The following is a 26542-nucleotide window of genomic DNA, read 5'->3' as shown; positions in this document are numbered from 1 at the left end:
ACAAGAATATGGCTGCAAAGGCTAATGTTCTTCTTGGCCCAGAACACCAAACACCTTTCACCAAACAGGTTCCTACTGACAAAGGGAAGATGTTTAAGTTTGTATTAAGTATCTAAGGGAATCACACTAATTAAATGTGAGGGGGGAATCCTGAATAGTCACACCAACATCTCCATTTTATCGCCCCGGCTATCCTGCTCCCGGCCAACCGGCCGCTGTCCTGCAGTGAGCCCAGGTCCCGGTTCAAGCTGCTAACGCGGGGCGCCAGCTCCCCATGCTGCCGGCCCCAGGACACAGGACCAAGCTAGAGGGTATGGCCGGGCCTCGGATTGGAGGGGCGGGCCGTCAGGGCGGGGCCGGAACGGAGGCGTGGCCTCGGGCGGGTACGGGGCTGGAGGCTAGGACCTGTCTAGAGGCGCGGCCAGGGGTGGGGTGACCAGCACCTGCGGGGACGCCGGGGCTCCTCACAGGCTGGAGGCGGAGACCAGACCCGAGGCGCGGCGCGCAGCCACTACGGGGGGGAGGCGTGGTCTCGGGGCGAGAAACCGACGGGGAGTGGTGGCCATTGGCTCCAGACCGCGCCACGCAGGGAGGGAGGGGCACGCGTCGTGACCCTGTGAGCGGACTTGGCCAGGCCCGCCCCCCGCCGGCCGAGTCCTGACCAGGCCCGAGCGCAGCCTGCAGCCGGGACTCTGGCCCTGCACGCCAGAAACCAGTACCCAGAGGAGGTGCCTTTCTCGGGCGAGGGTTAGGCGGCAGGACTGAGGAAAACCTCCAGTCCGAGAAGGAGAATGAATTACGCCCGGTTCATCACCGCCACGAGCGCGGCCAGAAAGCCTTCTACTATCCGAGTCATGAGTGAGTCCGAGCTGTGGTGGCCTGGGTGAACCTGGCTCTGCGCAGACTTGGCGCAGAAATCGGGCCGGAATAGGCACAAGGGCAGTAAATCAGCAACAGAGAGAGGCCAGGCCGCGGTGGGCATGTCCCGGTTAGAGTCCAGGGGGCTCTTGTGGCACAGGAGTCAGGGTTCAGCACAGCCTGCAGGCGCGTGCAGAGCGGGGAGGGCGGGTACACAGGACAGAAGAGCGTGCTGGGAGCCTGGCAGGCAGGGAGGGGCCGAGCGGAGGAGGGATTTCTGTCACCGTGGCCTCTGCTTCGTCTGGGTGATCAGTCCGCCTTCTCAGTGGCACGCGTTGATTCCTCAGTTCCTCCACTAGTGAGGTCGGTACAAACTCATCTTCTGTGTTTCTTTCAGACTAGCATTCTATCGGAGAAGGCGATGGCACCCCACTCCAGTACTCTTGCCTGGAAAATCCCATGGACAGAGGAGCCTGGTAGGCTGCAGTCCATGGGGTCGCGAAGAGTCGGACACGACTCAGCGACTTCCCTTTCGCTTTTCACTTCCATGCATTGGAGAAGGAAATGGCAACCCACTCCAGTGTTCTTGCCTGGAGAATCCCAGGGACGGGGGAGCCTGGTGGGCTGCCGTCTATGGGGTCACACAGAGTTAGACATGACTGAAGTGACTTAGCAGCAGCAGCATTCTATCTCTAGACATTATTACACTGTAAAGTTTTATTGACTTTAATGCAACATACTGACCATTCACTGTTTGTGAAAGTCTTCACTGAAAGTGTTTCTTCTTCTCTTCCATGTTTCTTGTAGCTGAAATATTGAGCAAGGCACCGAAATCTGTCATCTCCTTGGCAACTGGGGCACCAAACCCCAACACGTTCCCTTTCAAGACTGCGGTCGTCACCATAGAAAATGGAAAACCCATCCAATTTAATGAACAGATGATGAAGAGAGCACTGCAGTATTCTCAGAGTGCTGGGTACTGATCAGTAGTTCAGCCGCTAACTTGTGTCGACTCGATGACCCCATGGACCGTAGCTCGCCTGGCTTCCCTGTCCTTCACTATCTCCCAGAGTTACTGAGTGGGCGATGCTCTCCCACCACCTTATGCTCTGCCGCCCGCTCTCCTCCTGCCCTCAATCTGATCAGTAGATAATTTAACTTAGTTGGTTCATTTTCATGAGCAATATTCTACAGCCAGCTGATAAAGCATCTTGTGTCCTTTTAAACTGGATATCAGCATTTAGGAAGGTTTGGGGAAGAGTTTTCAAAGAGTACTTAAGAGCAGCAATGTTTCTGACTGCTTAAGATCCCTAGTGACTGATTCTCAACCTTCTATGACTAGGAGAGGGAGAAGATTTGGGAAGTAGGTTCGATTTGTGCTCAGGCTGGAAAAAATACAGAGTGAAAATAGATAGGTAAAGAAACCAGGACAGGAGAAAGGAGGAGAGGATGACGCAGGAAGCAGACATTTTAGGTCCTGAGAAAAAGTTTTAAAGATTATGTTCCCATGCTAACCGGGCAGTTCTGGAAATGTGTTGCCTGCAGTTCAGATGTACTTAATTTCACAAAGGCAAATGGAACAAAGATTCCAAGGCTTTCCTTAGCTGGTCTTTTTCCACTGATGAAGGGTAACTTACAGAGTGTCTATTAATTATATTTTACTAGTCCATTCCTTTGTGATGGAAGAATAATTCATGTTAGGTACATAACAGTTGTATATAACATATGCCTGGCACACGCCTGCCAATGCAGGAGTCATGAGAGATGCGGGTTTGATCCTGGGGTTGGGAAGATCCCCTACAGAAAAAAATGACAACCCATTCCAGCATTCTTGCAAGCATAATGCCATGGACAGAAAAGCCTGGCGAGCTACAGTTCATGGTGTTGGAAAGAGTAAGACACGACTGAGCAACTAACACATAGAGGCTTTTCTTTCCATGATGCAAAGAACTTAGTGAACCTGAACTTCAGGTATCCTACAAAATCTCCCAAAGGAAAACAAAAAGTCAATAACACAATGAATGCTCTAATGGAAAAGAAAAACTATAGGTTTTGGAATAAGGAAGCTTGAGATTCAAGTCTCAACTAATTTAACAACCAGCTGATTATGTTAATTTCTTACTCTGTAAGATTGTTGCCTTGTATTTTAAGTAAAGATAGTAATATCAGTGAAAGGCATTCAAAGATTTTTAAATTGAATATATACAGTGCCTGGTATGAAGCCAACATTTAGTTGCTGTCTACTACTATTCTGATTTTCACCACTGTCAATTGTTAAATGCATTTATGCTTTAGAATCCCAGAGCTGTTATCCTGGCTAAAACAGTTACAAGTAAAATTGCATAATCCGCCCACCATCCATTATGCACCCAGCCAAGGACAGATGGACATATGTGTCACATGTGGCAGCCAAGAAGGTCTCTGTAAGGTAAGACTGGAGGGGAAGGGCACCCATGGCAAGAATCTAACGTGTGCACCCATACAGCCGTCTCTCCTTTCACCACAGAGCAGCATGTTTTGTGGGATGCCAGGTCTTCACTAGAATCATAAGTAGAACTTGAAGACATTCACCAACCTGATTTCTCTTAAACAGAGCCCAGAGCTCTGAGTCCTTCGGACAAGATTCCCTGCAGCTTAGTGAGCACGGATCAGTTTCATGTGGCTCAGAGGTTCAGGCCACGTTGAGTTAGGCCGTGGTTACGTCCCTGTGACTTCTAATTCCTCGAGGGTGTGTCCTGACCCTCCTGAGCTGAGGCCTCATCCCTTTGTGTGTCTGCTGCTGTCATCATCTGTACCAGCTGCCTCTTGTGCCCCGTCTCCCTCTGGGCTGTGCTTCTCCAGATCTAAGGGTACGTCTGGTCTGTGGCTGACCTCTCCTCTGGGTTAGCGTCTTCTCTCTCTGTCTCTCTCTGTTTGTCTGTCTCTCTCCCTGCCCCTCCCCTGGATTCCAGGAAGTCCACTGAGGTAACCAACACTGGGGGTTCTCCTGATAAAGAGACTGCGTATACAGTTCTCAGTTTCATATATCTTTTTCTTGAATAATTAGTCCTGGATAAGGAGATTCTGTATGAGTCTGCACATCTAGCTTAAAGTATGACTCTTGTTTATATTAAACCAGAGTAGTTTTCTTGTTCCTCTTATATAAATGTGAAACCTATAATCTGGTGACTTTTAATGAATTTTAATTCAGTTATTCTTACAGAATAATGTATTGAAGCAATAACACTTGAAAACTTCCTCCCTGTTTTATGACTTAATTAGGACAAAGACAAGGATAAGCTGCTGTTTAAGGTGTTTTTTTTTTCTTTTGAAGAGAAATATTTATGATGCCCCAGACCAGTAGGAAAAAAGTCCTTGTCAGTGAAATACCTTTCCTAGAAAGGTACGCCATGAGCCTTTTTTTTCCCCTACAAAAGATGCTCTGGAAAGTTTCTTCTTTGTCTATCTCAACATTGGTCCTAGCAGAGAGGAAGACAACACATGTGGCCGAAAGCATCAGTAGCTCACTGGCTTACAGCCATGCCGTTACAGAGGCCTCCTGGGAATCTGGTTTAACATTTCTTCCACTTTGCCCTCCAGAGTAAATATTATTTTAGGTGCACAAATCCCAAATACTAAACAGCACTCACTCCTCATTTATGATTTTGGACTTTGTCATGTCCCCTTACCAACACAGGAAACGTTGGTCATGAGGTTTTCATCTGATCCATGAATTATACATGGATTTGCTTGGTCCTAGGAGGTCCTGTAAAATGTAAATCAACTAACTTGCCAGAGGAGGACTGTGTTTGTCATAAAATGCCTAAAGCTCATAAGGAATAGTAAATGGACTATCCTAGGCCAAATCAGGAAAGAAAAGTCAGATCGTCTGTCTCAATGGATACTGGCCGTGATGTTTGTCAAGAGCTCCAGGCTGTTAAATGACACAGGAGAGGCTTGACCTGGGGATGATGACACATCACGCGGAAGGGGAGGATGGTTCTGTGCCCTGTGTAAGATTCGTTGGAACGGACCCCTCTGATTCGGGCAGGGAAAATCTCTGTCAGGCTCTGCTGATGTCCTGAGGCATCACAGCGTCCTCAAGATCTGCTCTGACTTGCCCTGCCCGCCCTGCAGTGTCCATGGTTCACAGGAGCCCCGCAAGACTGGGCCTCAGACCTCTTCCCTTCCCGCACACACCTCCCCTGGGCATCACGCCAGGTGCCCCTGCCCACGCCTCCATCACCAGGCGCCCTCCACATCCACGTGTCCACCGCCCCCCTGGCCTCACCCCAGGCTGTTTCAGTGGCGCCTCACACCAAAACACACTCAGCTGCTTCTCCCTCAGAAACAGACAACATTGGGGTGTTTTCCAGTGAGTGACACCCCTCCCAGCACCTCCTTACTGTACAGCCAGAAATCCAGAGGCCCCTCCTTACCCCTCCTTCTCCGCTTCCCCTCAGCCCACACTTATGTCCCTTGCTTCTGGTTTCCTCAATGCCCCTCAGCTCTCTTCAGCTCCACCACCACCACCCCATCCAGACCACCCTTGCCTTTCCCTGGGACTGCAGCAAAAACCTCCCAAATGAGCCTAAAATCTTCCCAGACTCCACCTGTATTCTCACTCCTCTCTGATACTTTGATTTTGCGGCCAGAATGACCTTCTCAAATGCCTGTCTGATCTCATGACTCCTGCGTCCCGCCCTCCTCTTAAAACTCCCCCTGGCTCACTTGTCCAAAGGCCTCCGTGGGATGCTCTCTGCCCACTTCCTTCTGACTTCCTTCCACTCTCCTTTTCACACTCCTCCTCAAGCCACGGGATTCTTTCAGTTTCTCAAATGTGTGCCTGTTGTCACCTCTTCGCCAACTCTTCACTTCCTCAAAGAAGCCTTCCCTGATACCCCAAGTCTGCTGAGTGCTCAGGTCCTCCTACAGTGAGCGCTAGAACACTGGCATCCACACAGCAGTGCTTATCGCTGATTTTACATGCATATTTATCTGAGTAGTGTCTAGCTCAGTGCTCTGGCACCTTCATGAGGGTAAAGCCATCCCATACAATCTTCACTTTCTCTCCATACATTACATAGGCCTGGCTTATATCACAGACAGATTTTTTTCAAAGAAGGCATAAAAGTGTTTAGGATCCAAATCAGTTCTGTTATTTTTCAGTGTAGAAGGGAGGTTGGCAAACTCTGGCTTGAGAGCCAAAGAGAATCACCCCATGTCTGATCCTGTAAGTGGAGTTTACTGGAACTCAGCTTACACGCTGTCTATGGCTGCGCTCTCACCACAGAGGCAGAGATGAGTGGTGGCAACACAGACGCCTGGGCCCCCAGAAAATGCCCCATCTGGCATTTATGGAAAACTTGCCAACTCCTACTCTGGAATCCTAGTGAGCTCAAAAAAAAGTTGTGGGGGGTTCTACGACTGGAAATCACACTCTCCAAGCTAACCTGTGCCTCTCTTGTTAGGTGTTCGAAATGATCGTTAATCCTGGAGATAATATCCTTGTAAATGAACCTGTTTATTCAGGAACAATTCATGCTGTGAGTACACATTCTTACAAAAGGCAACTCTTTTTTATAGTAAATAAGGAGAAAGCACTGCCCCTTTAGAATTATCTGCCCACTGAAAAATACAATAGCATCTTTGTGAAGAGGAGTAGTTTTAATAGAAGCAAAATATGCTAACCATAACTTCTGATATATACATTACTTTTTACAAAATCTAAGTGTGGAGGTGCTAAAATTCAGTTGTGCAAAATCCTGTCCAGTGTTCTTAATATTTCACTTGAAATTCCTCTTAATTTACAAAGACATTTTTCATTACTGTCTATATTATCACATGTCTAAGACAAATCATGTGTCAATGTAATATAACTAAACCTATCAGTATTACCAGGACTTTCATGAACGTGAACGTGACGTTGCTCAGTCGTGTCCGACTCTTTGCGACCCCATGGACTATAGCCTACCAGGCTCCTCTGTCCATGGGATTTTCCAGGAAATAGTACTGGAGTGGATTGCCATTTCCTTCACCAAGGGATCTTCCCAACCCAGGGATCGAACCCAGGTCTCCCGCATCATAGACAGATGCTTTACCATCTGAGCCACCAGGGAAGTCCAGGACTTTCATATCTAGTGTTAATTATGGGACTCTAGATCCAGAATAAGGAGGCGGATCACCTGCTCTGCTGGGCCCTGGTCAGAACTCAGCACTGTCTCGGGCACAGTACTTTGGGTTGATGTGAACACAGTCAGAGAAGCAACCACAGTCACAAAGAATTAGAAATTAGACCACACATTCAATGCTTTTAGGAACCATGCTCTTTCCCACAGAAAGAGGAGATCCACAGGGACATGAGGATTGTCCTCAACTGCTTAAAAGTTAGCCGTGTCACAGAGGAGTTAGATTTGTCTGTGTGTGTCCTTAGGTTTACAGAACTGGAACCGAAGTGTGGAAACTGCAGGGAAGCAATTTCAACTCAGTGTAACAACTTTCTAACCATCAGTCTTACCCACTCTCTGAGGAATAAAGCAGGCCCATCATTGCAGGCGCTCAGAGAAAGCAGCCAGACACAAAAGAACAAATATTGTATGATTTCCCCTTATACAAAATATGTAAAGCAAGCAAATTCATAGAGACCAGAAGTTGATTAGAGGTGACCAAGGACTGGGGAGGGGGATGGGGAGTTGTTGCTTAGTGGGCACAGGTTTCTGTTTGGAGTGATGAAAAGGTTCTGGAATTGATAGTGTCACGAGATGCACATGTTGCGAACACAGTTATTGCCACTGAATCACACACTTTAGAATGGCACAGGTTTTAGTAATACATATGTTACCACAACTTTAAAAACTAAAATAAAATAATTCCCTTTTCTTCATGATTGGAGATTAATTATTAATTACTTTTCTAAACTATACATATAAAACTTGCATCTATGTAAATAGCTGGATGCACCCGCACCCTCACATGCCCAAACAGAGATCGGTGCCAGGCTCTGAGGGAATAGGCTGAAGATCCGTGTGCAAGACTTCTATAAAACTATGTTCATGAACAAGGCCACTACTATCAACTTCAGCCTCTGCAATCAGTACAATATAGAAATACTTGCACACTCCTTGAGGAGCGAAGGCCCGGATGCTCCTTGGTGCCCCAGTACCACCCTGGCCTCCCTGACCACTCTCCTGAGACCACTCTGAACCCCATACAGTGCAGAGCTAATGCTGGCCTGGCAGGGGTCTCCAGGACCCCATTCCACCCTGCTCTGTGTCTGTTGCTCCCATGCTACACCACTTGTTCAATATTTTGAGTATCACCTCTGCTTATAACTTTTTATGTATTAGCATCACAGGTGCTTTCTAAGATTGACTTCCTCTCTTAAAATCATTCCCTAATAAACACCTATTTTATGAACCAGTTCCAATCATAATTGTGAAGATAATGCAGCGTGGGCATAGAGCTGAGGGCAGGCTTGCATTTAAGGGTGTAGATGGTAACATTCTCCTTAGTGTAAGAACCCTTGGCACTGATATTTTATAGTCATGTCTCCATCTCAGACTTGGTTTTCTCTCTGTACTTGACAGCTGCAACCCCTGGGCTGCAACATGATTAATGTTTCCAGTGATGAGCACGGGATTATCCCAGACTCCCTCAGAGAAATACTTTCCAAATGGAAACCAGAAGATTCAAAGGACCCTGAGAAAAACAGCCCCAAATTTCTTTACACTGTCCCAAATGGCAACAACCCTGCTGGGAACTCATTAACAGCTGAGCGCAAAAGGGAAATCTATGAGGTATTTTCAAAGAAGGTGTTACGTACTTGTGTTCTTGATTCCTTCTGACTCTAGAAGAGTGCTCCCAAATTCCTTCTCTGGTTAGCCTCTTGCTCTCAAGGAAGATGATTTTTAATAAAAAGAAGCCATCTATGCCAGGGTCGCCACAAATTTAAACACAAGAAATTACTACAGTCTGGCTGACTGGTATAGTCCTTTCCCTTTAATTGATATTTTCACTGCAAGAGATGCTTTTCTTGGTGGGATGTTACATTCACCTCTTACTCCCTTTTTTCCGTCTGCCCCTCATCTGCCACCTCCAATCCATCCCGTGGCCCCCACCACCCACATTACCCAAACCCACCATCTCCTCAGCCACCCTCCCGCCCTGACCCTGGGACTCCTCCATGAAGCTCCTCCCCACACACACCCCGTCCCCCAGTGCTGGCCCCACCACCAGTCACTGAAACCCTTCCTACTCAAGTGTGGATCGACAGTCCCTCCTCCAGCCCCTTCCCAACCACACACGGCAAATAAAGATAAAAGTCCTTCACTTCCACACACTGACAGGACCTGGGCCTCTGCTCCCAAACTGGGGGCTCTCACATCCTTCCCTCTGTCCCTTAAACAGCCATGCCTTCTAGAAACTTCTGTCCCTAAAACATGCCAAGTATTTTCTGACTCCAGAGCCATGGCTCCCTGCTCTCAGTCTAAACATCTTCTCCCCCAGCATCTGCACAACTGATCCTTCCAGTCAGCCTGAGCTCTCCTGCAGCTTCCTGTCTCTCTCTCTCAAACACCAGCCTCCTCAACCATCTGCCGGGCTCTCAGAACCTCCCACCTAATCCTCCTCTGGTCACTATCTAGGAGCTCGGGTTCTGTCTTTACCACCAGAATGAAAGTTCTGTGAGGACAGAATGTTTAGGGCTGGTTCCCCCTCCTAGGACAGTGAGCACTCAGCAGCTGCGGGGATGATTGAATGAGTGATTGAATGAGTACAAAGAGCTATGAATGATTTCAAGTAATTTTCATCTTAGACAGCTCTTAACTTTAACTTTACTCTTACCTTATTTAACGTGTTTTAGCTTGCAAGAAAATATGATTTCCTCATCATAGAAGATGATCCTTACTATTTTATGCAGTTCAACAAGGTAAGCGATGGTGTCAACTCAGCCCACAATTAGAAGATGAGGTGTTGTTAATGCACCTGATTGAATATTAGCCTGGCTGCTAAATATTTCTTCTGTGGTGTTAGCTGCTTATTCTAGAAATTCCCTCCTTTTAGAATAGTGGCGCATGAAGGAACACGTGAGTCAAGGTGAGTGTCGTCTTGACTCCACATCCTCATCGTAGTTCCACAGACATGGTACCAGGGATGTGGAGTGGGTGTCTCCTGGGGTGTCAGCCTCGGTCTCTCAGGGGAGGCTGATGGGCTGGAGGACTGGGGAGCTGTTTTCAGAGAGCAGGCGGAGGGCTGTGCTCAGTCAGTGCTGTACTGTGAGCAGAGGAGGGCATTCCTGCCATCATGCTCCCTGCCTGCCATCCCTGTCGCGTAGGGACGGGAACGCACCTGCACAATAAAGAACTTCCAGATCCTTCCCCACTGTCCACGTGCACCGCTGTCCCCTAGCATTGTTCCCTGGGAGACAACAGTAATGCCACAGACGCCAACGCCCGGTTCCTCAAAATCTAACACTAGAATTGCTCTCAGGGCTGCAGAGAACAGACACATGGATTCAGTCCCCACTACAAATCTACTGAAAAGAAACACAACTCTTGGCTTTTTATCTATTTGCCTGACTATCATGTCTGCCTGCCACCCACCCTAAACACAACCATGGCCCCCTTCCCTGTGGGCATTTACTTTGAAATAAACGTGGAAGGTTCAGCATTGCATGCTGACTACATGGCTATCTTCATTTATACTTTTTCAGGGCTTCTAGTTTTTCTAAGGGTCAGCATTCCCTTTCTAAACAGCCCTGCATGCTGATGACCCTCTTCGTTGTGGTCTTTTTCCAAACTAGTTTTCCTGGAATCATTCCTAGAAAACTGTTCATCCTGGACCTCAAGCCTTGGGACAAGGAAGTCCTATGTGAAGTTTCCCCGCTCTACACAAAGTAGGGATACAGACTCTAACAGATATAAATATTGTATTTACCTTCCATTTCAAGCCCTGGGCACCGACATTTCTCTCCATGGACGTGGATGGGCGTGTCGTCCGAGCTGACTCTTTTTCCAAAGTCCTGTCCTCGGGGTAAGGCCCTGGCTCTGCCTTCAGGCTGCAGATAAAGGTGACAGGGGCTGCCCCTCAGCATCTTTAGTGCAGACAGTGCTTCTCACTCAAGATACTTGCATACATTCACCTTCACACATCTGCTTGATTATTACTGTTACTACCAGACTTTCTCCCAATCCATCCCCGCTGGTCAAAGATCCTTGACTTTTAAGCTATACTTGTCAGGGAACTGGTCAGATTTGGGTCGTGTACAGAAGAATTTAAAAATACCTTGTCAAATACTCATTCTATTTTAAGAGTACAATTAAGTTTAAATAAGAAGAAGTTTTACTAGAAGGTGTTAACTGTCATGAAATCAGTAACATGGTGTTAATTGATAATGCGTGATTGGTAATGCACCTTTCCGTTTTGAGCAGGTTGAGAATAGGGTTTATAACTGGTCCAAAGCCCTTGATTGAGAGAATTGTTTTACACATGCAAGTTTCAACGATGCACACCAGCACTTTTGCTCAGGTAATGACAGTTTATGAAATATCAATTTTTTGAATCAGATCATAAAAGAAATAGATGTTGGCAAATAGAGTAACGTGTCACTAAGAGAGATATCACTGACTGCATCTCTAGCTCCACATGAACTAGCTAAACAGCACATATTTGCTCTAAAAGGCAGAAGAGATTTGAATGGACCTGATGCTGTTTCAAGTGTAGACAAAGCCCCTTGAGAGTCAGAGATCTTATTCATCTTGTGTCGTGGCATCTAGCCCAGGAATCCCATAAAAACAGTGTTAGACTCAACAGGATGGAAAGGGTTTGGTGAAGTAACACACAGTTAGCTCCATTGTCCTGGAGTCTAAGAGCAAGGGTTCCAAACCAAGTGGCCAAGTGTCTGCTCACTGCCCATGTGCTAACCTCCCTATGGACACCAGCTGGAATGTATTTTAATTAAAAGACAGTAAAATTATTTTTGGAGACTGTATAAATTTCATCATAAGCTTTGAGAAATGATTGGATCCATCCCTAAGGCAACCTTGAAAATCAAACCTTAAGGACAGAACTGCTACCTATGAAAGCCAAAAGGGTAGTTTATGTAAAATGGACGTTTGTTTGATATTATATATTCCACAAAGTGCAGATGGCCGCATGTTTTATCACCTTGGGGACTTTTTCCATATTTTCTGTATCTGTTATCAATCAGGTTTCACTATCCATTTATAACATTTAGAACATCTATTCTGGATAAAAAAAATCTCTGGAAATATTGTATAACTTTATGCATCAACTATATGTGTTTTATGCTTAGGCCATCCAGGGCAGCATTTATTGGGTAGATCTGGGACTGGACAGTCTGACTTGAGTCCAGGCTCTGTGATGAGCAGTGGCCTCAGGAAAGCTCACCTTGTGCTTCAGTCTCTTCCTCAGTAGAGTGGAGACAATGACCTGCCTAATAAGGGTATTACAAAGGCTAACTAATCTGAAATATTAATATATTCACATGGTACAGCAGTTTCTGACACATAGTGAGAACCTGATAAACATTTGTTATTTTTAATATTATTGTGCAATAATATTATTATTGTCACTGTTGTTAGTCAACATTGTTATAATAAAGCTTGACTCTAAAAAGCTTGGTACAGCTTGGTGCATCTTATTTAGGATGGTTTGCAAATAGTCAAGAGTGATTTGCTTTCATTTCTGGTATGAACCTTGTTACTGTCTCATGCTTTTTAGCTCCTGGTGTCACACCTTCTATACCAATGGGGAGAAGAGGGCTTCCTGGCTCATGTAGACAGGTAATGTACTTGAGGTTTCATACTTTACATAGAAATGGACTTCACTCTATTAATTGTCATTTTTTAATTATTCCAAAATAATGGGAAAACCACAAATTAGGAAGTTTACCACTGGACAGGTCAAAGAAATATGGTCTATTCCCTCATCAAGAATTCAACATCTTCATCAAGATATAAAATAGATTCTTATAGACTGGCCCCTCAGAGCCTTTTGGTTTCTGCAATCAGTGTATCAAACACATATTTTTCATTGTTTTCTTCCTCTAGGGTTATTGATTTCTACCGGAAGCAGAGGGATGCATTAATGGCAGCAGCAGACAAGTGGTTAAGTGGTAAGTGGAATGCACATCCTATCCTGGAATGAGCAGCAGTCCTTATATGAGTGAGTGATACCACAGAGTATTGTTAGTAACCCTGGGGAAGGAAACAGGGTCCAGGAGTATTCTTGACAAGAAAATATTACCCTATGAATACTCTTAGTAGTAATAGCACAAAGAAATAAAGGAAAACAATAGAATGGCAAAGACTAGAGATCTCGTCAAGAAAATTAGAGATACGAAAGGAACATTTCATGCAAAGATAGGCACAATAAAGGACAGAAATGGTAAGAACCTAACAGAAACAGAAGAATTGAGAAGAGGTGGTATAAATACACAGAAGAACTTTACAAAAAAGGTCGTAGTGACCTGGATAACCACTATGGTGTGGTCACTAACCTAGAGCCAGACATCCTGCACTGTGAAGTCAGGTGGACCTTAGGAAGCATCACTAGGAACAAAGCTAGTGGTGGTGATGGAATTCCAGTAAATCTCAAATCCTAAAAGATGATGCTGTGAAAGTGCTGCACTCAATATGCCAGCAAATTTGGAAGACTCAGCAGTGACCACAGGACTGGAAAAGGTCAGTTTTCATTCCAGTTCCAAAGAAAGGCAATGCCACAGGATGTTGAAACTACCACATAATTTTGCTCATTTCACAAGATAACAAGGTAATGCTCAAAATCCTTCAAGCTAGGCTTCAACAGTACATGAACCAAGAAATTCCAGATGTTCAAGCTGAATTTAGAAAAGGCAGAGGAACCAGAGATCAGATTACCAACATCTCCTGGATCATTGAAGAAGCAAGAGAGTTCCAGAAAAACATCTATTTCTGCCTTCTTGACTATGCCAAAGCCTTTGACTGTGTGGATCACAATCAACTGTGGAAAGTTCTGAAAGAGATGGGAATACCAGACCACCTGACCTGCCTCTTGAGAAATCTGTATGCTGGTCAGGAAGCAACAGTTAGAACTGGACATGGAACAACAGACTGGTTCCAAATAGGAAAAGGAGTACATCAAGGCTGTATATTGTCACCCTGCTTATTTAACTCATATGCAGAGTACATCATGAGAAGTGCTAGACTGGAAGAAACACAAACTGGAATCAAGATTGCTGGGAGAAATATCAATAACCTCAGATATGCAGATGACACCACCCTTATGGCAGAAAGTGAAGAGGAACTCAAAACCCTCTTGATGAAAGTGAAAGAGGAGAGTGAAAAAGTTGGCGTAAAGCTCAACATTCAGAAAATGAAGATCATGGCATCCAGTCCCATCACTTCATGGGAAATAGATGGGGACACAGTGGAAACAGTGTCAGACTTTATTTTGTGAGGCTCCAAAATCACTGCAGATGGTGACTGCAGCCATGAAATTAAAAGACACTTACTCCTTGGAAGGAAAGTTATGACCAACCTAGATAGCATATTGAAAAGCAGAGACATTACTTTGCCAACAAAGGTCTGTCTAGTCAAGGCTATGGTTTTTCCTGTGGTCATGTATGGATGTGAGAGTTGGACTGTGAAGAAAGCTGAGTGCCAAAGAATTGATGCTTTTGAACTGTGGTGTTGGAGAAGACTCTTGAGAGTCCCCTGGACTGCAAGGAGATCCAACCAGTCCATCCTGAAGGAGATCAGTCAGTCCTGAATATTCATTGGAAGGACTGATGCTGAAGCTGAAACTCCAATACTTTGGCCACCTGATGCGAAGAGTTGACTCATTGGAAAAGACCCTGATGCTGGGAGGGATTGGGAGCAGGAGGAGAAAGGGACGACAGAGGATGAGATGGCTGGATGGCATCACCAACTCAATGGACATGAGTTTGGGTAAACTCCGGGAGCTGGTGATGGACAGGGAGGCCTGGTGTGCTGTGATTCATGGGGTCACAAAGAGTTGAACACAACTGATCGACTGAACTGAATGGTTTCTCCAGTAGTCATGTATGGCACCATAAAGAAATCTGAGTGCTGAAGAACTGATGCTTTTGAACTGTGGTGTTGGAGAAGACTCTTGACAGTCCCTTGGACTGCAAGGAGATCCAACCAGTCCATCCTAAAGGAAATCAGTCCTGAATATTCATTGGAAGGACTGATGCTGAAGCTGAAACTCCAGTACTTTGGCCACCTAATGCGAAGAACTGACTCAATGGAAAAGGCCCTGATGCTGGGAAAGATTGAAGGCAGGAAGAAAAGGGCATGACAGAGGATGAGATGGTTGGATGGCATCATCTACTCAATGGACACGAGTCTGAGCAAATTCCGAAAGATAGTGAAGGACAGAAAACCCTGCTTGCTGCAGTCTATGGAGTCACAAAGAGTCGGACACAACTGAGTGACTGAACAATAGCACAAACCCTGACACAACTCTACATATGTCTATATATGAAGTCTATACCTGACTTCAGCAAAGGATCTATGGTTTTAAGAAAAAAAGATAAATTAGGCTAACAATCAACCAGCAATAAACCTACTTAAAGCCAACATCTGTATTGAAAGGTTTTCAAAATTTTGCTCCAAATAGAAGAGGAATTGTGACATAAGCAATATATCCCTTTTCTAACCTGACTCCGTAAAGACAAAATAGTACTATGCGGCTGCTGCTGCTGCTAAGTCGCTTCAGTCATGTCCGACTCTGTGTGACCCCGTGGACGGCAGCCCACCAGGCTCCCCCATCCCTGGGATTCTCCAGGCAAGAACACTAGAGTGGATTGCCAGTTCCTTCTCCAATGCATGAAAGTGAGAAGTGAAAGTGAAGTCGCTCAGTTGTGTCTGACTCTTCGCGACCCCATGGACGGCAGCCCACCAGGCTCCTCCATCCCTGGGATTCTCCAGGCAAGAACACTGGAGTGGGTTGCCAGTTCCTTCTCCAATGCATGAAAGTGAGAAGTGAAAGTGAAGTCGCTCAGTCGTGTCTGACTCTTCGCGACCCCATGGACTGCAGCCCACCAGGCTCCTCCATCCAAGTACAAACTAAATGCAATCTAAGGTGAATTTCTCATTACAGATGATTTGCCTTGTAATTATTAACTTCATTTATCTAATATTTTCCATCACTAATCTGATTTCAGAATAGTTTAGATTTAATTGTCTGTTAACGAAGAAAGTAAAATGAATTGCATGACTTTAATTATACCACTGAAAATGCCTTTGGCAAGAATAATAGTAAGTACAAAGTATCAGTTCCTTATTTCCATCATATCTGCTTCCCTACGAAGTCTTATCTTTTTGATAAGAGTACTGTTGTATCACTTCTATTGTGTTGAAAAAAAGGTTTTAATCCTCATCCATATTTTGGTTGGTTTTTTTTTTTTTTCCTAAAGAGTAATGACTAAAATCAAAGTAACTCTCGTTCCTTCTTGGTTTCTCTATGCTTATATTCAATGAAACAAAGCCTACAAATATACCTGGAATTCCTGAATTTTAAGTACTTCTTAATTGTGCATACATGCTGAGTTGCTAAGTCATGTTCAGCTCTTTGGTACCCCATGGACAAGGGATTTCCCAGGCAAGAATACTGGCATGGCTTGCTATTTCCTTCTCTAGGGGATCTTCCCAAACAAGAAATCGAATTTGCATCTCCTGCATTGGCAGATGGATTCTTTATCACTGAGCTACTTAATTACTTCTTAATTATTAGTACATTCTGATTTAAAAAAAAAAAACTTCACTGGACTTCTGAACAGCTATATAAATGATAGGATTTGTTGAAACACTAGAAGACTCTAGAAAGAGTTGAAGAATCCTCTCCTAAAATTGAAAGCATGTCTTAGGGGTAGCTCTAAGGAAGGGAGGTGAGGATGACACTGGAGTTCCTGAGTGGCCCTGAGACCCACTAAAATCTTAAATATACATGAGTCTCCTCTCTCCCTTTCAAACGTTCCCCTTGCTTTTTGAAATAAAACTGCAACACTCATTTTCAGGACTCATAAAACTATGTTTTTTTAAAAAAAAAATGCTATCTCCGAGGGAACTTTTTTGGAAATACTAGTTTACAGTTGCTGCAGTACATCATTTAGGCAACATAGTTGACATCATCAACAATGGCCATAGGACATATTTCATCTCTTCTTCTCTTTGTAGGTTTGGCAGAATGGCATGTTCCTACTGCAGGAATGTTTCTGTGGGTTAAAATTAAGGGCATTCATGATGTAAGAAAACTGATTGAAGAAAAAGCCTTTAAGAAAGAGGTAAAACGGAGTGGGGGAAGCTATACTTTTTCTGTAATATCTTAAAAACAGCGAGAGATGTTTATTGCTGCCTACCAACTCAAGGATGATTTTGTGTATCAGTTACAATATCTTATTATTAAGATCATAATAGATGGGGGGGAGGCTGTTTTTTTAATATTTATTTATTTACTTGGCTGCACCAGTCTTAGTTTCAGCATAAAAACGTCACTGTGGTATGTGCAATCTCGTTCCCCAATCAGAGATCGAACCCAGAGCCTCTGCATTAGGAGTGGAGAGTCTGAGCTCAGGACCCCCGGGAAGTCCTGAGATCATGATAGATTTGGGGTTACAGAATTAGTCTCCTGGTCCAAACTAGAGGAAATACAGTCATTCTGCTCAGCTACTGGTTAGCCTAGTGGCTAAGAGCACAGTCCCTGAAGCCACAGTCCTTAGGAGTGAACCCCAGCTCCCGCCCTGCCCTGATATGCGGTGCTGGGTGAGGGCCTCACCAAGTCTCATCTGGAAAATACAGATAATAGGACTCTCTCCCTCTTAGAGCTGCTATGATGATGACAGGCATCAACACGGAGAAAACACTTAAACTAATGCTTGGAACATTGTAAATGCTAAGTATTGGCCATTATAATATTTAAAGTACATTTTTTTTCCTATGAAAGTAAAGCATATTCACTGCAGCATCATACTTCATTAACGCATAATGAAAAAATTTTAAATAGCCCATAGTTTTACCACCCAGATTTTATTACCATTTGTGATATATTTTCTTGAAGAGTTTATATATACCTAGTATTTTGGCTATGAAATTATTTTTTAAAGTATAGTTGATTTACAGTATTACAGTTTCAGGTGTACACCATACTGATTCAAAATTTTGAAGGTTAGACTTCATTTAAAGTTATTATAAAATATTGGCTATATTCCCTATCCTGTATAATATATCCCTGTATCTTATTTATTTTATACACAGTAGTTTGTACATCTTGTTCCTCTACTTCTATATTGCCCCTCCCTGCTTCTCTCTTCCCAGTGGTAACCACGAGTTTGTTCTCTATAGGTATGGGTCTGTTTCTTTCTGTTGCATTTATTCTGCATATAAGTGCTGACATGGTATTCCTCTTCTTCTGAATTATTTCACTAGGCATAATACCCTCCAAATCCATTCTTGTTGTCACAAATGGCAGGACTTCGTTTTCTTCTGGCTGAGTCCCGTGTATATGTGTACCACATCTTCTTTATCCATTCATGTTTGATGAACACTTAGGTTTTCCTTTATCTTGAATATTATAAATAATATTGGCGTGCATGTATCTTTTTGAATTCGAATTTTCTATTTTTCCAGGTATATGATTGCATTGGAATTGCTGGATCATATGGTAGCTCTATTTTTAATTTTTTGAGGAACCTCAATATTGTTTTCCATAGTGGCTGCACCAATTTAGTTTTCCACCAACAGTACATGAGGGTTCCCTTTTCTCCACATCCTTGCCAACACTTGTTATTTGTGTTCTTTTTGTTTGTAGCCATTCTGATAGGTGTGAGGTGATATCTCATTGTGGTTTTACTTTGCATTTCTCTGATAATTAGTGCTGTTGAGCATCTTCTCATGCATTTGTGGGTGATCTGCATTTTTTAATCAATTTTTTAATATAGCTGTGCAATTGTTTTAAATGATTAAAATTACACAAAAAAGTTTACATCCTGCTTTTTTTACTTAAACTTGTCCTGCAAGGGTTTCTTCTAGGTTTTTCTCTCCTTTGATACTTAAATCATCGGAGAAGGCAATGGCAGCCCACTCCAGTACTCTTGCCTGGAAAATCCCATGGACAGAGGAGCCTGGAAGGCTGCAGTCCATGAGGTCACTAAGAGTCGGACAGGACTGAGCGACTTCACTTTCACTTTTCACTTTCATGCATTGGAGAAGGAAATGGCAACCCACTCCAGTGTTCTTGCCTGGAGAATCCCAGGGACGGGGGAGCCTGGTGGGCTGCCGTCTATGGGGTCACACAGAGTCAGACATGACTGAAGCAACTTAGCAGCAGCAGCAGCATACTTAAATCATAAGTATACTTCGATGTACATCCTCTCTCATTCAGAGGCATTGATTACACTGAGAAATCTAAACTTTTTTTGTCTGGCTTTCCAATTTACCAAATAAATTATCTTTTCTCTATTAATTAATTCCTTTATGGTTTTTGTCACTCTTTTCTAAATACCCAGATCTGTTTCTAGTATACCTTTTTTCTTGAAGCAGTGAGTACAAAAGAACAGACTGTTGATATTGGCCAACTCCCATGCTAGAGCATAAGAGATGAAGCAGTCTAGAGGTCAGAGCTGGGAACTGTCTGACTGGACCTGAGACCAAATCCACTCCCCTGGGAAAGTCACTCACCTTCTTTAACTGCTGTACTTGAGCACAGGACTCATTCTTACGAATTTTTTAATGCTAATGACAGCACATAGTAAATGCTTAATAAATACTTATTTAACAAGTGTATTTTAGTATAAAGTCAATTTTATAACATTTTGTTTGCTTTCTTATCAATGCCATAATCATCTGGAACATTTGATGAATGGCTATTTGTGTGCATCCCTGAGCTAGGAGCTAAGGATACAGACTTCATATTTTATTCTAGTTTTTTCAGTCCCCTTCATTTATTCCATATTCCCTGTTGCATGTACCTTTAACTTTTCTAAATAATCACCACCTTTTTACCACTCTCTTAGTGTAGATTTTGACCATGTTGGAAGGAAATTACTACCACTTCCTCCTTCTCTACAGAAATTTGCTTCTGGCACATGTCGAAAGAGTCCCACAATATTGAGAGAAATTATGGTTTTCATTCTAGATGCTTCCCAGGGGGCACTACTGGTAAAGAACCTTCAGGAGACACGGGTGTGATCCCTGGGTCGGGAAGGTCCCCTGGAGGAGGGTATGACAATCCACTCCAGGATTCTTGCCTGGAGAATCCCATGGACAGAGGAGCCTGGTGGGCTACTGTCCATAGTATCAACAGTCAGACACAACTGAAGCAAGTTAGCACGTTAATCCTGACACAAAACTCATCTTCTGCCTTGAAATCTTCTGCCAAGAATGCCCCAGATCATTTCATTCCACCTCATCTAACTTCAGCACAGAGGTCCCACATTTACACCATGTAACAACAAGCAGTTACTTAAAACTTTGAATGTCATGATTGTACTAGACAGCCATCTCAAAGATTTTATTTCTGACTCGGGAACAATTTTCAAAGACATGGTCTGCAGGCTCCTCTGCTCCTGCCTGAGTCAGAGACCTGGGTTCATGCCACCACCTCGCTCTGCATTTTTCAACACACAGATCCATGATGACTGCACACTACAGAGGGCATGGTGGGTCACACAGGGAGATGTTCAGGGGCCAGGCTGAGAAGGAGCACCTAGACATCCCCTCTCCTGGCTGGGATTCAAGCACTCAGCCACAGGCATCTAGAAAGAGGCTGGGAACCATGTTTTCATGGCCAGGAAGCAGCGGACATGTGCTTTAGGGCAGTGAGCTGTCAGCCACAGAGGTCACCACGTAGAGCAGGTGTCCCACCATTTGGACACAATTACTTGACATTTTTATTCCATCACTCTATGTATTAAGTGTTACCACCTCCTTGAGGGATCAGTTTTCTTTCCACTCAGGCCCTCCACACTCTATATCTTCTCCTTGAAGTACTCTTCCCTTACTTTTACTTGACCAACACCTACTTATCTCTCAAGTCCCAGCTTAAAGGTCACCTCCAAATGTGATACCTTAAAAAGAGGTTTGGATTGATTTCACTTTTCTAGTTACATTAAATATTTATACACTTTTCCAGTTTCTATGCTTTTAGTTTTGTTTATTGTAAGACATGCAGAATTTTTATATAAATTGATTTTTCTCTTGTGATTTCTTCAATTGCTTTTAAACTTAAAAAATCTTCCCCTACTCAGGTTAAATTTTCCTCTATTTTTATTGTCCCTTTAATGCAATATTACCCATTTTCCATAAACTCTCTCAGATATTCATGCTTCCGGGATGTGGTTTCTACATTGATAGTTCAGCTCCTTGCCCCTACTTCAGAGCATCCTTTTCTTCAGCTTCTCCAGAACAGATGGACTTGGTGAGTACCATATTCTCTTTAGAGAAGCACTAGATATCAATTTATTTTTTGTGTTCATTTTGTGAGTTACAACATTATTTGTTGTCTTCCTTGTTTTCTGAAAAGCGAGAATAATTGGAAAGTCATAAGTTACCATTCAAAGAAACTGCCAAACTTCTCTGGAAAAATGATGAGAGCAAGTTGCAGTTGAATTTTTATTGTCTTCATGAAGTTTTCAGACTTACTCAACATTGTTTGCAGATTATCAACATGTTACAAAGAGAAACTCTTTCATTCCTTCATGAAATTAACATGAGCCAAAAGTATAAATTCATTAAGTCATCACTGTCTATCTCTGAAGGAAAAATTCAGCAAAGGTCAAATAAAATAATATTAATGATTAGAGTTAATTAATTGATTAATCACAAAGTCCATCTTCAACCAAGATAACAGAAAGCAAGCTCCTAGGCACTGACTGATGCGTCAGGAACTCACAGAAGAGCCACACGCTGAGATCCAGTAACTGTGAGAAGAGTGTATACTTATCCTTGGAGATGGGGTGCCTCTGGGTGTGTTCTTGATTTACTTGCTTTCTCACATCATTAAATATGCTTTTCATAAGTTATATGTGAACAGAATTGGACAATTGAAACTATACAGAAGGCATATGCAAGTGAGGGAGTATACACAAAAATCAATTTGTGTTGTGACAGAAAAAGATGATCTTGAGGGAATAAGAATTTTTAAAAATTCCTAGGACTCTGATATGCTTCCATCTTCATATATTAGTGGACATGATGGCGTCTGACTCAGATAGAACTGAGGTTAAGCCTGACGTTACATTGTCTGATCTCAACCTAAGGATAAACTCTCTTTGTTTGAATTTTTTAAGTTATGACAGACTTTTCCTAAATGGCATCCTAACTTTCTTAATTCTTCTCTCTGTTCTATTTTAGGCCTTTCAGAGACTGGCCCAACTTATAAAAGAATCTTTATGAAGAAATCAAACTCTTCATAGCACTCATGGATTTCAGATAAATTATTTCTGTATTTCAGCAAGAAGAAACAATCATTGGTGCTAGATTTACAGATAAAGTTTCACTAAATAGGTCATGCCTGTAGTAATTTAACTACACAGCTTTCAAAGTGCCCTTGAACCCATCAGATCTCCAAAATATAATTCATCCATACCTTTTGATAAATATTCAACCCACACAGTTAATTTTATCCTGAATTTTATTGTAAAGAACTCTGTGTTCACTTTATAATTTCCCATAAATCTTCTTTGAAACTGACATTTTATAGTAAATTATTTATAAGCCAATAAGTTAAAAATGGCATATAATGTGAACTTTATCTCTTTTTAAGGAAATGTTATGAAAGCTTCCCCCTGGAGCAGTAGTAGAAGATAGTAAAAGAATCTGTCCACCAATCCAGGAGACTCAGGTTCAATCCCTGGGTTGGGAAGGTCTCCTGGAGTAGGAAATGGTAACCCTCTCCAGTATTCTTACTGGGAAATCCATGGACAGAGAAGCCTTGCGGGTTACAGTCCATGGGGTCACAAAGAGTCTGACATGACTGAGCACTCACTCACTCAATGAAAGCTTACTGCAAAACTTGTTAGAATTTGACCATTATGCATAATTTTCAGTAAGAGTATCACAGATATTATATAATATAAAAATCTCTATAACAGGAAATTCCAAAACGAAACATAGCTAAAGATGTTCCTATTAATTCTGAGGAGAGACTGAAGACTTTGAAAAATGTACTACATTGTATTTTATAATTCTACACAACTTCAAAAACACATTCTTACCAGTTATGTGATTTCAAGCTACTACATATCTTTGAGGTACTCAGGATATACTTTTTAATGACTTTCTTTCTCATCTTTTACTATCTTTACTTTCCCATCTGATTATTAAAAATATGCTCATGTAATTTTTCAGATAATCCTGGAAATGGAAAGGATAAAGTAAAAGCCACTGCCTGTCTCACTGCACCATTTATCATCCATCCTTTTAGATGTTTCTGTGCGTGTACATGAGCACAGGATGTCATTAGGACAGTATCATAAACACCCTGTATCCATTTTCTGTCACTATAGAACAATTTACCAGCATTCCAATCTAGTCATTGTGAAGTTATCAGGTCCTGTAAGGAATGAGGAAGTATTGGTCACTGTCATTCCCAAGATTTAACATAAAAACCTCCATGACAGTTATTATTTTTCCACCATGTGAATGAGCTGGAGCATTTGGTCCTGGTGCTCATCACTATAGCTATTTCAAGCTGAATTAAAATGAACAGTTGTCAGGAAGCACAGAGAGTCACAGCCAGAATAAATCCAGGGGGAACATGAAGATACACATAGTAATCAAACTGACAAAAATTAAAGACAAAGGAAAAATATTAAAAGTTAAAAAAGGGAAAGCAAAAAATAACATACAATCTAATTCCCATAGGGTTATCAGCTGATTTCTCAACAGAAACACTGGCCAGGAGGGAGTGACATGATAGCTTTAAAGTGAAGAAAGGGAAGAAATGGAATACCCAGCAAGGTTTTCATGCAGATTTGACAGAAAAATCAAAAGCTTTACAATAAGCAAAAGCTAAGTGAATTCAGCACCACCAGACCAGCTTTACAACAAATGCCAAAGGAACTTCTCTAGGTGGAAAAGAAAAGGCCACAACTAGAAAAAAGAAAATTATGAATGGACAAGCTCACTGGTAAAGGCACACATGGTAAACATAGGAAGTCAACCACTCCTAAACATGATATCAAAGGCATCAATCATGAGGAGAGCACAAGGCGGGGTATTGGAGATGCATTTGAACTTAAAAGACCAGCAACTTAAAATAATCATGTTTATATATAGATGCTATATCAAAACCTGCTGGTCACCACAAACTGAAAATCTACAATAGACACAAACATAAAAAGGATAAAAGGATCCATTTACAACACTAAAGTTAGCTATCAAATTCTAAGAGAGGAGAACAGAAGAGGAAGGGGAAAAAAAGACTCACAAAAACAATTAACAAAGTGGCAATAAGGACATACCTATGGATAATTACTTTAAATGTAAATGAATTTAATGCTTTAAATGAAAGACACTGACTGGCTCAATGGATAGAAACATAAGACGCTGTCTACACAAGCACCACTTCAGATCTAGGGACACATACAGACTGAAAATGAGGAGTTCGAAAAAGGTATTCCATGCAAATGGAAACCAAAAGAAAGCTAGAATGGCAATACCCAGACAAAATAGACTTTAAAGACTGTTACCAGAGGCAGAGGAGGACACTATGTAATGATCAAGGGATCAATCCAAGATGAAGTTATACATGTATAAGTATATATGCAACCAACACAGGTACACCTGAATATATAATGCAAATAGAAACAGCCATAAAAAGGGAACAGTTGTCACTCAGCATGGTTTCCTTCACATTTAAATTTACATATTGACTTGTCCACTTTAGAAGTCCCTCCCCCGGGGTAAGAAAGTCTTTAATGCTTCCCTATGGATCAATGAAACTAAAAGCTGGTTCTTTGAAATGATGAGAAAAATGGATAAACCACTGAAGTCACTCAGTTGTGTCTGACTCTTTGTGACCCCATGAACAGGAGCCCACCAGGCTCCTCCATCCATGGAATTTTCTAGGTAAGAGTACTGGAGTGGGTTGCCATTTCCTTCTCCAGGGGATCTTCCCAACCTAGGGATCGAACCCGGGTCTCCCACACTGCGGGCAGACGCTTTACCATCTGAGCCACCAGGGAGCCCACTGGCCACACTCATAAAGAAAAAAAAAAAGGAAGAGGATTCACATCAATAAAATTAGAAATGAAAAGAGAGACTCTACAACTGACACTACAGAAATAAAAAGGACATAAAAGACTACTGTGAGCAACTATACACCAAAAAAATGGAAAGCCAGAGGAAATGGGACAGATTCTTAGGAAAGTTCCAAGACTGCATGAGGACCAAATAGAAAATATGAACAAACCAATTATCAATACCAAAATTGAATAAGAAAATTTAAAACTCCAAACCAAAAGCCCAGGACCAGATGGTTTCACAGGTGAATTCTACCAAGCATTTAAAGAAGAATTAACAATCATCCTTCCATTTCCAAAAAATTGCAGAGAAAGGAACAGTTCCAAACTCATTCTATGAGGCCACATCACCCTAATAACAAAACCAGACAAAGATATCACAAAAAAAGTAAATTACAGGCCAATATCACTGATGAACACAGATACAAAAATACTCAACAGAATATAAGCAAATCAATTCCAACAATACAATATAAAGATCACACACACCATGATCAAGGGAATTTATCACAGGGGTGCTAGAATTTTTCATTATTTGGAAATCAATCAGTGTGGTGCATTATATTAACAAACTGAAAAATAAAAACCATATTATCATCTCAATAGATGCAGAAAAAGCTTTTAATAAAATTCAACATCCATTTATGATTAAAAACTCCTCAGAAAGTGGGCATAATGGGACCATATCTCAACATAATAAGGCCACATGTGACAAACCAGTAGCTAATCTCATATTCAAAACTTGAAAGCTGAAAGCATTTCCATTAAGTTCAGAAATAAGAGAATGCCCCCTCAACATTTTTATTCTACATAAATTTGGAACTCCTAGCCATGCAATCACACAGGAAAAATAAAAGGAATCCAAGTTGGAAAAGAAGTCAGTAAAACTATCATGGTTTGCATATGACATGCTGCTATACATAGAAAATCCTAAAGACCCTACCAGGAAACTATTAGAGTTCATTAATAAATTCTGTAAATTTTCAGGACACAAAATTAACATACAGAAATCTGTTGCATTTCTATACACAAACAAGGAAATATCAAAAGAGAAATTAAGGAAACAATTTCATTTACTACAGCATCAAAAAGAATAGAATACTTGGGATTAAACCTATCTAAGGAGGCAAAAGCCTTTAATTGTGTGGATCACAATATTGTGTGGATCACAATAAACTGTGGAAAATTCTGAAAGAGATGGGAATACCAGACCACCTGACCTGCCTCTTGAGAAATCTGTATGCAGGTCAGGAAGCAACAGCTAGAACTGGACATGGAACAACAGACTGGTTCCAAATAGGAAAAGGAGTACATCAAGGCTATATATTGTCACCCTGCTTATTTAACTTCTATGCAGAGTACATCATGAGAAACGCTGGACTGGAAGAAACACAAGCTGGAATCAAGACTGCTGGGAGAAATGTCAATCACCTCAGATATGCA

General features: G+C 42.4%; 1 protein-coding gene across 3 annotated transcripts; it reads left to right on the top strand.

The window, feature by feature from the left end:
* The first annotated feature begins 567 nt into the window (after nucleotides 1-567).
* Nucleotides 568-23257, top strand: AADAT (aminoadipate aminotransferase). 3 transcript variants are annotated; one of them, XM_040229388.1, is made up of 13 exons: nucleotides 568-858; nucleotides 1666-1834; nucleotides 3154-3286; nucleotides 6309-6383; nucleotides 8424-8633; nucleotides 9698-9763; nucleotides 10784-10866; nucleotides 11265-11361; nucleotides 12577-12638; nucleotides 12906-12970; nucleotides 17037-17143; nucleotides 21172-21273; nucleotides 22209-23248. In XM_040229388.1, the coding sequence occupies exons 1-13, from the start codon at nucleotides 792-794 to the stop codon at nucleotides 22248-22250; spliced, it is 1278 nt and encodes a 425-aa protein (XP_040085322.1). In that variant the 5' UTR covers nucleotides 568-791; the 3' UTR covers nucleotides 22251-23248. The 3 variants fall into 3 exon arrangements, 2 of the variants coding, with proteins under 2 accessions (XP_040085322.1, XP_040085403.1); XR_005719122.1 differs by having other exon boundaries at nucleotides 612-858; nucleotides 9698-10866; nucleotides 12906-13020; nucleotides 22209-23257; XM_040229469.1 differs by lacking the exons at nucleotides 21172-21273; nucleotides 22209-23248 and having other exon boundaries at nucleotides 12906-13020; nucleotides 17037-17113.
* Nucleotides 23258-26542: the final 3285 nt, after the last annotated feature.

This window comes from Oryx dammah, unplaced genomic scaffold (assembly GCF_014754425.2).
Source record: "Oryx dammah isolate SB20612 unplaced genomic scaffold, SCBI_Odam_1.1 HiC_scaffold_1, whole genome shotgun sequence".
Lineage (NCBI taxonomy): Eukaryota > Metazoa > Chordata > Mammalia > Artiodactyla > Bovidae > Oryx > Oryx dammah.
This window is presented reverse-complemented; position numbering and strand designations above follow the sequence as displayed.

What these genes read in the sequence shown, in the direction of transcription:
- AADAT (XM_040229388.1), top strand. Translation starts at nt 792, where the DNA reads ATGAATTACGCCCGGTTCATCACCGCCACGAGCGCGGCCAGAAAGCCT. An exon ending in ATTTTATGCAGTTCAACAAG is followed by an intron (nt 9,764 to 10,783) that starts GTAAGCGATGGT and finishes TTCCATTTCAAG; the next exon opens with CCCTGGGCACCGACATTTCT. An exon ending in TCCAAAGTCCTGTCCTCGGG is followed by an intron (nt 10,867 to 11,264) that starts GTAAGGCCCTGG and finishes CGTTTTGAGCAG; the next exon opens with GTTGAGAATAGGGTTTATAA.